Below are 12143 nucleotides of genomic sequence, written 5' to 3'. Positions count from 1 at the left end.
AGCGAATAAAGCAAAAAACACAGCACAAAGTTTTACCAGGAGTCCGCGTGTAGCTGATCTTATAAACCGCATCAATGGTTTCATAAAGGAGCGAGGATGTAACACACAATGATAGAGCGGGCACTGTTAGTGAATAGAGTCTCCACATCTGACTCACCAGTCACCGCACCTGAATGGTCATCAGTCACCACACACCCGACTGATAGTCACCACAGATAAATGTTCACCACACTGATCAGACGCATTTACAAACCCGTTGAAGAACTATTTGTCTATGGCCTAGTGGTTAGCGTGCCCGGCTGGCACACCGAAGATTTTAGGTTCGCGTCCTATTCGGCTATAGTTGGGGTTAACGGGAAGCTATTGGTAAGACTTGAGATGACCAAGTGTCAACCTCACCCGACCCGGGGTCGCTTCTACTCCGGCTGCAGTTGATAGAAAAGAAATAAATGACTTTATTTACATAGATAAATTCATTTATTTAAGCGAATAGAATTAGCACGTTACATCGTTAGCAATTTCTAGCAAAAATACAGCACGAAGTTTTTTAAAACTTTTTCAAATGGAATAAAACTTATCACAGTTTTCAATGATCAATCAAACCAATCAGTAATGCAGTAACTTATCAAATCAGTAAATCAATCAGTGATGCATATTTACAGTTTTTAACTTAAAACATATTTTATGTATAGTAAAATAGTAAACCAGTTACATTGTATCAAAATACAGTTATACAGCGTAAGTTTGACTACAATGTAGGCCTAATATTCCCCAAGAACAACCGCTGATAATTTATTGAAATGCAAATTCGTTTACAATTTATTTCTGCTCGATATAGTTACAACTACGGTACAATACTGCAATCATTCAGTTACACTGAATTTCATCTACTTCAGTTGCACTGTATATTTTAGCACATTTCAGTATTTTGACTAATAAAAGTCAAACAATCAAATGTGAACCTTCACAGATTTCAGCAAAACAAAGAGAAGTTTTCTCGATACGACGCGGAAAAACGAGAAATATATAATCAGATTTTTATGAAAGATAAAGCAGAAAATATATTTTATAATCAACTAATGTAATTACAATTAATTGTTACAGCAATTATTAATCGATGATCTTAATGAATTAATCAATGATCTACAGTAATCAAATAGCGCAGAAATTACATACAACCAAATAACAAAGATAAAGATTTCAATGATTTTATTAGAAACTGTGTTCATCTCTTTTTCATTTTCCTTTCGTATAAAATCTCAAATGATTCAAGCCCAAAAAGAGATTAACAAACATCTTGATAATAGCGTGATACAAAACACAGTTCCACAGTTGTGAGTTACACCCAATTCCACCCAGCCCCTGCCACCACTAGAGACTGGCGGTTATAATCCTGTGTACTAGTCTGAATACCAGTCGTTGTCACGGGTTCCCTACAACGTTTGATGATAAACTGTCAAATAGAGATTAACTCCTGTTTCTTGCAATCCGACAACTGATTTTAGTGTCAAATCAAACCTTTTGGGGTACGACGGCTTGGAACTAGACTACTGTACCGATATCACCCTGGTCACGATCACCACTCGATACGGTATCACTTGTGTGACTATCATCAGCAGCAGTTTGACTCAAGTCACCTTTAGGTTCATCTTCATATTTCCCTAAACCACCACCAGGCGACCCACCATCACTACTCGATGTCCGTTCAATACTTGATCTACCAGCAGTTTCATACCTTCGACTAAGCCCTACAATATAAACCAAACACCGAATACAACTGCACACTCCCTAAATGTAGATACCCGTCAACTTTAACTTATATTCACAATACTTTATCAGTAGCCCCTAGAGTTTGCTCTGTTTTAGATGTGTTCAGCTTGTAACTGTTTTTATACAACTATATATCACCCGCTACAGTCTGTTTCATAAAATGCACAATGCAAAAATCAACTAATTACGGCTTTACTGTTAACAGTGACAATGGTTAATAATACCTCAACTAATTCCACCCCTGATTCAGTTAGAATTAGCTTTGAATTTTTTCTTGGTGCTTTATTAAGTCCAAAGTGTTCCTTACACCACATACATATTTATGAGATCTCCGACAAAGGAATGAACTGACGTTTAATGATCTACCGAAAACATAGATCGGTAGATCGATGAATGCCATGCGGGAAAGAGATCAGTTTAATCCAGATTCGATTCGGTTACTAATATTCATTTAATAATCAACTAGTATCTCATGGAATACGATTTTAAATCCGGATTTCTCAAACTACATGAATTTCATCCTGGTGTCCCGCTAATCCAGATTAAACCGGTTTAATCATACTTCAGATTTCTCATAAACGAAAAGGAAACTTAATTTCATCCCAAACGATTGTAATTTGATTATGGTTTAAAGCAGAAAGTGATGACTGTACAATTTACTTACTCGACTCCGGGAAACCTTTTTTGTTTGATTTTTCTAAAAGTGAAATTAAATGCATTCGTTATCGTAGCATCAACAGAAAGTGATGACTGTATAATTTACTTACTCGATTCATCATCTACCAGTAAACCGAGACTTTTTAATTTTTCTGAAAATGAAATGAAATATTCTTGAAAAACTGATGCATCCAAACTATAAACATCAATATCATTCACATGTAGCATCAGACCAACTTCAAATCTAAAGAAGTTAAGACCAAACAAGTTTGTGATCGAACTCAAAACATAATTAAGGATAGTTCTCATAATTTTATGAAGTCAATAAACCCGAGTATTTCATGGGTGATTTTCATTTTCAGATGGAAGTTAAGCAGATAACATCATACACTACAGTGACGTCAACATTTTACCGGTGATCGGTTGATGAAAGTGATTTTCTAGAAAGATTGCCGAAGAAAGTTGAAGCGCGAAATAAATTTAAAGAATATTTTTCTGAAATTCCTGATTTCCCGGTTTGGGGACCATAAGACACGTTATATATAAATGTGGAAACATGAATTCATGAATCTGGAACTATTGAGTCAGTAAAATGTTTATAGAAGTCAATATTGATTACCTTTATCTGTTATAGCACGTATCTCATTTATCAACTCTCTTGATTTCCTCTTTACTGAAACAAATTGAATTACGTATAACATTATAAAACATTATAAAAATCGATAGCATCAATTTTAACACACATCATTTATGCATTACCTGCTGCTCGTGCAAGTCTAGCAAATTCATTACGCTCTGAAATAAACGTCAGGATTTTTAGTGAATTGTTACTCAAATTCCCGCTCAGTTGACTAACTGATGAGGCACACAAGATATATGGATATAAGTAAAGTCCTTTATGCCACTATTGGGACCAATGAAAAAATGTCAAGATTTTAAAAATGAATTGTTACTCGACATCCCGCCCAGTTGGCTGACAGATGAGGCACCCATACAACATATATAGATATAAAAGGCACCCACAAAACATATACCCAAGTCCTCTATGTATGGTGGCTGAATCGGGCCATACTAAAAAATTCTTCTGTACGGCTAGAGCAACGATAAAAAAATTTTCACAGTGGCCCTTTTTGGTTTTCTCGCGCGAGAATTCTAAAAGTTTTATATTCTCGCGCAGGAAAACAAAAGGGCCACTGTGAAAATTTTTTATCGTTGCTCTAGCCGTACAGAAAATTTTTTTTCTAGTATGGCCCGAATCAGCCACATCATGATTTTTAGTGAATTGTTACTCAACTTCCCGCCCAGTTGTCTGACAGATGAGGCATCCACACAAGATACATGTATGAATATAGTAAAAGTCCCTTATGCCACTTTTGGGACACATGAAAAATATGACAACATAATGAATTTGGCGATTTATAAATGGTATTTTCATTGAATTTGAATTTCTCTGAATTTCTATGTTCGTGTTGAGTGGAAAGTGACAGTGACAAAAACGATAACAGCGACCATTATAATCAACTGTATTTAACAATTATATTACATACCATATGATGTTTCAGATGGTTTAACCGTGAAACCTGAAATTAGAATTCTTTTGTAAACATCAACACAAATTCATCACGAAATTGAGTATTATTATCTGTCAATCTACCTTTCATTTCAACAGCTATCCACTTCACTGAAATAATAGAATAAAATTCTGAAGGGAAAGCAACTGAAAATTACCTCATCTTTGTGGTCATAATCGTGGGCCTAGTTTCATTTATAGGGCGGGTTCAAAGTTACCTTTTAAGGGGTCACCCATTTATTAGGTACGCATTTTGGGTAGGGAGGGGGTTAAACTCAAAAATCAAATTGTACAAAGGGGGTCTTATTAAATTGCATACTTTTGTGTACAAAAGGGGGAGGGGTAAATAATAATGCGTATTGTGCGCACCTTAATGATTTTTAAAATTCAATTCTGCTCCGGATGAATTTTATCAGGTGCCTACATTTTCATCCACTCTTTTTCTACATAGTGGACTCGATCTAACTATTATCAGCATACTCGAGGATTTTTCTGAATTATTTGCATACGTAATAAATGGATGATCCATTTGGGGAAAATCCTCAAACAGGCTGACAACCACCAAAGAAACATTGAGAAACTATGTTGATGACTGACAATTTTCAAAAAGTTTCCAGGGCCAAGGGGTCGGTTTTATAGACTGGTATTAACTTTAACCCGGGGGGCTAACTTGATTCATTTTCAATTAAGTTAACTCCCGTGTTAAAGATAATACCAGTCTATAAAACTGGGTCCAGGGGAATATTTTGCCCCCCCCCCCCCAATCTATGAAATTCGGTCCAGGGCAGCAACCACATCAGGTCAAATTCATTTACAGAAATTAGAGTTTTACAAACCTGCAGCTTCATAGTTTGGTGTTTTGCCGGTTTGTGATTTTTCTGTAAGATATAAGTTTATACATTTAAAGAAAGCGCCTTCAGCCAAACTGAACTCAATTCAATCACAGAATTCAAACTTTTGAAGGATATTCAATAAATACCTGAATTATCGATAGCTTCATTCACTGCAGTCACAACTGATTCTATAAATAATAATACAATACATACAGATATTAATATTTGAGTTCTGGTTGTTAAAACAGGTTGTGATTTTATTGGAAACTTACTTTTAAATTCGGCAGTTTGAAAATATTCGTGTTTGACCTCATTCACAATCTCTTCTATAATACAAATAACAGAATAGTTACATCTCATACAGTCACCAGGGGGCAGTACTGGGCTGAAGGAAAAATTGCAAATTAGTGACATATGCGTAAATTATTATAGACAAGACAGAAGGACAAGAAAACCTGTGGCCTATTCCTTTTTTTTTTATTTTTGAATGATATTTAGGACTTTTTTAATGACCGTGGCAACCCAACTTAATCGTTTATAGCAAATCTGAACTCGGGATAAACGTCAATAAAACGAAAATATTAGTCTTTGTGCGAAGTAAAACCAGAATTAAGCAAATTCAGAAATTTATGTTCGGTAATCGGGAATTGGAGATTGAAGTTGAAGATAATGTGTATCTCTGAGTTAAATTTAACTGGAACGGAAGTTTTGCAAAAGCAAGAAAATATCTTTACGATAAAGCTATGAGAGCTATGTTTTCGATTATTCAAAAGGGCAGGCGCCTGAAACTTCCAATCTACGTAATGTTTAAATTATTTGATATGTGCGCTGCCCCTGTTGCCATGTATGGTTGCGAGGTATGCGGATATGAAAATTTGGACTCATTAGAAAATATGTATTTTTGCAAAATTCTAATGATAGTGACGAAGTATTTACCGGTGTTAGCAGAGTTAGGGCGCGTTATCCTTTGTTCATTGAGGTAAAGCGTTGAATGATTGATTTTAGGTGTAAAACTTTATCTGGCAAACAATCTAAGCTTAATGGAATCATCTATCGAATTCTACGAATATGAATTTAAGTGAAATCAGGTCATTTGCTGATACACTGAGATATTCACTAATCATACATTTTGATTATTAGGATTACCCAGAGTGATATAATCGTTTTGATTCCTTACTGAGTTGACAACAATTCTCAATAAGCAAAACGAACTGATACTAAAATTTGATAGATCGTATGATCACTTATGAATTCTTTCTTTTGATGTTTAGTGTGCAATTTACATAATTAACAAGTTTGAACTCTCATGTTTTTTATATAAAATTTTTCTTAATTACCAAATTTGAAATGATAGACTGGGACATTTTTTCCTTTCTTAGAAAAGGGACATTTTTTTTCGAGGGCGCTTATTCCCTGGGACATAATTTTTCTGGATACATTTTTTCCCGGGACAACTTCACATCTCCATCTCCCTAGAAATGAAAGAATGTGCCCAATTTGCAATGTTTCTGGGGATGAATTACATTTTCTCTTTGATTGCACCCTTCTTACTGAACTTCTCGAAACCATTCCGAATTTAGACACATTTAGAAACTTTTAAAACTTTTGCGACATAGGAAAAATGCCACCGGTAAAAATGCCACTTATTGTGTAGTAGGAAAAATACCATCGTAGGAAAAAATTCAGTTATTTACATAGATTCAAGTTGAATGCGTTAATTATCAGTCATTTTATCAATGATCTCTTTCTATTTCCAACTAATTATTGTATTTGGTTGTATTTTAGTACCCTAAGTTCCCCCTCTTTAAATTTCCTAAAACGTGGCTGATTTGATGTCGTATATTACTCCTAGCTTTTACTTGTATTTACTATTGTACTTTTATACCCCTGGCATTTTTCCTACAATTGTAAAGCGTAGAATCATTAATTTTTGGGTTAAAATGATTTCGTGCAAACAAACTAAACTTAATGCAACATTCTCTATAAAATATCTTTCAACCTGTATGTTAAGGATAGGTTTAAGAGCCCCTGGCTGTTATTTACTAAGATTTTTAAAGACTGCGGTTTGTCGTAAACATTTGTATTTGGAAACAACAATTAATGGTTAACTCTATGACATTCTCTAAGAAATTAAAACGTTTACTCCGTGACTTGCACGTGCAAGAGACAGATTTTAAGTTGAATAATAAAGCCCAACGCACACGGCACCAAAAAAATGTTTTTTCCTCTTGAAAAAACGTTTTCGATTTTTTTTTGTTGAGCCGTGTGCGGGGGAGGCAAAACACAAAACGCCGAACTGAAAAACGTTTTTCTCGAGCAAAAAACGTTTTTCAAAAACGTGTTTTCTGTTTCGGCGAAACAAATGTTTTGCCGTGTGCGGCGGGCTAAACTCGCTATATATTTATTTCAAAGATGGATATTTAAATTAGAAAACTTTATTAAACAGTTTGAAGATTTAGGGACCAGTTTATTTCAATTCAAGATTGAGTCTTATCTGTTACCTGTGAATGAATTTCCATATTTACCTGAATCTACAATCATCTTGTTGGTCTTGAAATCGTCTAAAAATACTAAAACATGAAATAAAAGCTTAAAGAAAACTAGTCATTCAGACTGGTCCAGTTTACTGCTAGTTTAACTTGATCAATGAATTGCATCATTTAAATGTCATAATAAAGGGTTTCCAGTTTCTAGGCGTCATTTTGTGGCGGTCCCTCGAGGTCCCCATTGTTGCGATAATTTGCGCTCATTTTTCAAACATAACTTTAGATTGAATATCATATAGTTCTGCAGTCCCTTGCTCGATGAACTTAAGTTATACAGCATTTATACATGATTTTTGGATGTTTTGAACGCAAACATTGAGAACAGTGACAATGTTGAACCAAGGACCGCATATCTTAACCGTGCGTAAAAGAAATCGCGATATTTATTAATTTTGAAATGTCTAAGTATCTCTTAAAGCTATATTTCCAATTTTCACAGAGGTTAAAGAGGGTTATTTGCAGTTTGGGCCTGCATTAAGATTCTTTGAATATCTTTCCTGACGACTAATTTGTAACCGCTTGAGTTCGAGATTACGCGAAAAAGGGGCCTCCCACTGCGCACCGCCATTTCACTAGAAACTCACTGGCGCCTTGAAACTGGAAACGTCTTTATTCAGGTACCGGACTGTTAATCAGTGTTAGATAACTAAACTCACTAAACTTCGGGTTTCTATATGTTACTCGCGGGTACTCAATTTCCGATTTGTATTTGAGTCCTGTACTTGACGTACCCAAGATGCCAGGTAGTTATTTGAATATGGTAGTCAGAAGTACTGATGAGGGGTACTCATAATTGGTACTCATGAGATGTACTCACGAGAAGTACTGATGAGGGGTACTCACCAGAACTCCATTTATCACGCATTGTTTTAGTGCATTCACCCAAACACTCAGTAACTATAAACAAATTAAATTTTCACATAGATACAATCTGTGAACAATCAAACAGTGACGACGTCTTTCAAACACTTTTATTTTACATTACTCTGAATCAAAACTGATGCCTCTGGAGATCTGATTAATTTCATCTTCAATGAACTCAATGATTTTGTTTATCTGAATCTTTTTTATATTCACCTATTTCTGTCAGTTCAGTTGTATTTGTTTCACTGTCAATTTCATCTCCTATTCAAACAGAACAAACAATTATTATTCAAAATTTAGATTGAATTATTTAATAAAAAGCTTAATATTCAGTGAAACGAGAATTTATAATTTACCGAAACATTCTTTGACTTGTTTCCAATAACCTGTGTTTGTCTTTATAGTTTTACTGGTTAATTCACTGAGTACAGACACTATACGAAATAAACAATAGACAAGTTTTTATACAATAGAATTCTATTATAAATCACAAACTGATTTCACTGTGAACTTACACACGAGTGATATATCATAAACCCATGTGGTAGATATATCATAAACCAAGGTCAGCCAATTGGAAGAATTTTTACATTTCTCTTCTAAAACAGTCACTAGTGAGCCTGTAATTATACATGTAACAATGCACGTAGCAAGAAGCAGAGACATATTTAGAAAACTATGATGATGTCAACAATTACTGATATAAACTATTTATGTTGCTATCGCGTCACAATATCCTCCTACAAAATACAGTCGACCTTACGCGAAATAACTGTGGTTTCCACACAAGAAGCAAAATAATCAACTCAAACTCAATCACGATAAAACCCGTTCAGGACGGCCGGTTCTTTGCTAGTATAACTTAACAGTCTACACAATGTATTCACCTTTAAATTCCGGGATTCTGTCTGCAATAATTGGTTTGATGTGACTCACTGTAACAGAATAAACACAATAGATTACTGCAGGGAGAGGGAAACATGCTCTTCTTTCACATCTACAAATCAAGTCAATAAACAAGAGATTGAATATTGATTGTACTGATTTATAAATAAACCGGGATATCGAAGATCAATGAAGAAAGTTTTTCCATCTTCAAAGATTTATTCACTTAAGTCGAAAGCCACTGCGAGTCAAATACTACGAGCCATGAAGAAGTAATAGTACATGTAGTACCCCAAATTTGTGGAACAAGCCGCACAGGGGTGGATCCAGCCTACCGTTACTACCGCTTTGAGCGGTACTCAGTTTGTAGAAAAACCCTTCTATTTTTCACGTTCCTCGTGAAAATCTCGTTTTAACAGGAAGAAATTACTCCTGGCAAGCGAGTTATTATCGATGAGTTGATTTGAATTTGATCAGGGATTGACTTGTACAGACATGTATGTTATATTTCCGGCTGATATTCTGGTAGTAGTAATAGAAATGGTTAATTCGAATAATCGAAAATGGTAAACTTCTTATTTCTTTTATGAATATTTCCTACAAAACTTCACGATTTTCTGAGGGAGTACCGTATTGGGTTATGATAAAGGTAGGCTGACCCTTCCACAGTTCAGCGGTACTCACAGAAACCTAGGATAGATCCGCCCCTGAAGCCTCCACGGGCAATTTTATCCATTGATGAATTTGGGAAGCCTCTGAAATGTTTCCTTTTTAAGACAGCATTTCGAGCAGCATTTCAAGTTACCCTGAACTGTTTACTGGAGTTAGGAGCTATATGAGAATCGCTATCATTCACTCTAATGTGTAAGTTGATATCAGTACTTACTCGCTGTTTCATCTTTTACTGAAAAACAGAAAACATATATATATAAACAGGTTAATTAATACAGTTTACTTTATCTATATAACTATTGTCTTTTCATTTAAATCTGAATTTCTTTAAATCTTATTCATTTGTAGAATATCATTGCGACTAAACGCTTTTATCATCTTTCAAAAATTACTTTTATAGATTTATTTTTTACACGAGTATTCATTTCTGCTGATGTTTAAGGAGTTTAGGGTAACTCAACACTGTGGAATTGACGAATAATTCAAACACGCATTCTACTCACTTATATAAACTACGATTCCTCGTTCATTTAATTCCTCTGAAATCACAAATAGAAATAGAACGTAAATTCAGCAACGAATCAATCCGTGATGAAAAATAAAATGAAGTTAATCAACTTCGAAATTACATTTTACAAGCATAAATGACATAAACGTGATATGATTAAGGACGTTTGCGTGCGTGCGTGCGACGTGCGTGCATGCGACGTGCGTGTTGATATACAAGATGTCTGCCCTTCCTAGTAGACCCCTTTCCCATTTAGCCCCTTTCCATCTCGCTCCTTTCAAATTTCACCCTTACCATTTTTTTCAGCCCCTCCGAAAATTAAACTAAACTTCTTCGAAAATGTACAAAAAGAGGCGAAAATGTGAACAAAGGGACGAAATAGGAAAGGGGTGGATTGGGAAAAAGGCCAAATCGGAATAAATAAGCGGCGAAATGGGAATAAACCGTTATACAAGTGTATATACCGGCTGATATATGATACATGATATATGATACATTGACATGATATGATATGGGTCACAAAAAGGGCGCTTGCCCGGGGGAGAATACGGTTACATTTTAATACAAGGATTGATAGCGTATCGTTTGAAATACAAACCTGTAGAAATTGATTGTATTCTGGATTTCACATCATTATAAATTCTATCAACAACTGAAAATAGAAGAAAATCGTTGAATTATTATTTTACACAGTAAAATCAGCAGTTTATATGAATTCATAGAAGTGATTGAAATAAACAAGTCATTTACGGTTCTTAAAATATTTATTTTTTGATTTTAGAAAATATACATTGTACACACATTTCATCAAACAATTTACCTTTCCAGTTTTCTCTCTTCAGCAAATAAATGGTTCTGCTTGAGTCTAAAAAAAGGAAAAACATTTCAAGAATCGACAATTTTAGTGAATAAATATATAATTGTTGATGTATAGATGTATTATATGTAGTTTACTGTAGATGTAAATGTAGTTTACTGTAGATGTAAATGTAGTTTACTGTAGATGAAAATGTAGTTTACTGTAGATGAAAATGTAGTTTACTGTAGATGTAAATGTAGTTTACTGTAGACGTAACTTACTGTTATCTAAAGCAGTTTGAGTAGCAGTTTTCAATGATTCATCAGATTGTATTGCGCTAATGAATTCATCCTTGAAATATTCCACTGAAATTCATATAAAACAAAAAAATATAGACACTACATTCATTGAGTGCGGTTTCAATTCTAAACTTTTGTTGCTTAAAGACATTCAGTTCCGCTGGACATTTAAAAGACCAGTAAAGCAGGGGATTAGAACATCGTGTTCAAGGTCTGTTCCTAAACATCCGGCATATGATAGAAGAGCATTTTCTGGTATTCCTAACGAATACCGCAGTTTAAGGATTTTTAACAAGAACTTAGAAGAGTTAATCATCTAAACGGGGACAAAAATCAGTTGCAGAATATTTCAGGCTGGTGCTCATAGGAAGCTGAAAATTTAGTTTTCACAGTAAAAGTCCTTCCTTATGCCACTGATGAAATGGCGTTATGAAGAATGGTATTTCCTTTGAATTTAAGTCAGATTTACGGGATTTGTTCACTGGGAAAAAAGTAGGCGTTATAAGAGATCAGTGGCATTAAACAGGTTAGATTTATAACAGACTTATACAATACCTGCTCGATACCACAGAATAACTGGATCTCGTTCAGCTGAATCCAACTCTACAAAAATTAAATGAAATTCGAAGAGAATAAAAGTTTTGGAAATAATGATAAACGGATTTGCCTGATTCTCAACTCATTTAAGGCATAGTCTAGTGTTGAATTCCAAACAAAATTATCACAATTTATTACAATTA

The 12143-nt window shown here is 34.6% G+C and overlaps 1 protein-coding gene across 6 annotated transcripts in view; it reads right to left on the bottom strand.

Annotated features, from left to right (window-relative positions):
* Positions 1-477: 477 nt before the first annotated feature.
* Positions 478-12143, bottom strand: part of LOC141907917 (uncharacterized) — a 28601-nt gene continuing 16935 nt past the window's right edge. For 4 of the 6 annotated variants that reach the window (XM_074797678.1, XM_074797680.1, XM_074797677.1 and 1 more), the window contains 22 exons: positions 11959-12006; positions 11386-11469; positions 11126-11170; positions 10904-10957; positions 10301-10336; positions 10012-10029; positions 9128-9175; positions 8756-8860; positions 8597-8674; positions 8454-8501; positions 8220-8273; positions 7356-7400; positions 5103-5156; positions 4977-5018; positions 4834-4875; positions 4082-4108; positions 3975-4007; positions 3187-3222; positions 3047-3100; positions 2538-2579; positions 2435-2467; positions 479-1748 (listed from right to left, as the gene is read on the bottom strand). In XM_074797678.1, coding sequence (XP_074653779.1) covers positions 1543-1748; positions 2435-2467; positions 2538-2579; positions 3047-3100; positions 3187-3222; positions 3975-4007; positions 4082-4108; positions 4834-4875; positions 4977-5018; positions 5103-5156; positions 7356-7400; positions 8220-8273; positions 8454-8501; positions 8597-8674; positions 8756-8860; positions 9128-9175; positions 10012-10029; positions 10301-10336; positions 10904-10957; positions 11126-11170; positions 11386-11469; positions 11959-12006 — 1232 coding nt within the window. In that variant the 3' untranslated portion in view covers positions 479-1542. Of the gene's footprint in view, positions 1749-2434; positions 2468-2537; positions 2580-3046; positions 3101-3186; positions 3223-3974; positions 4008-4081; positions 4109-4833; positions 4876-4976; positions 5019-5102; positions 5157-7355; positions 7401-8219; positions 8274-8453; positions 8502-8596; positions 8675-8755; positions 8861-9127; positions 9176-10011; positions 10030-10300; positions 10337-10903; positions 10958-11125; positions 11171-11385; positions 11470-11958; positions 12007-12143 lie in introns of all 6 variants that reach the window. The other 2 variants (XM_074797681.1, XM_074797682.1) reach the window with 2 other exon arrangements.

This window comes from Tubulanus polymorphus, chromosome 6 (genome assembly GCF_964204645.1).
Source record: "Tubulanus polymorphus chromosome 6, tnTubPoly1.2, whole genome shotgun sequence".
NCBI classification, from domain to species: Eukaryota; Metazoa; Nemertea; class Palaeonemertea; order Tubulaniformes; family Tubulanidae; genus Tubulanus; species Tubulanus polymorphus.
Note: the sequence above shows the minus strand (reverse complement) of the source record. Positions and strands in the feature narration are given on the sequence as shown.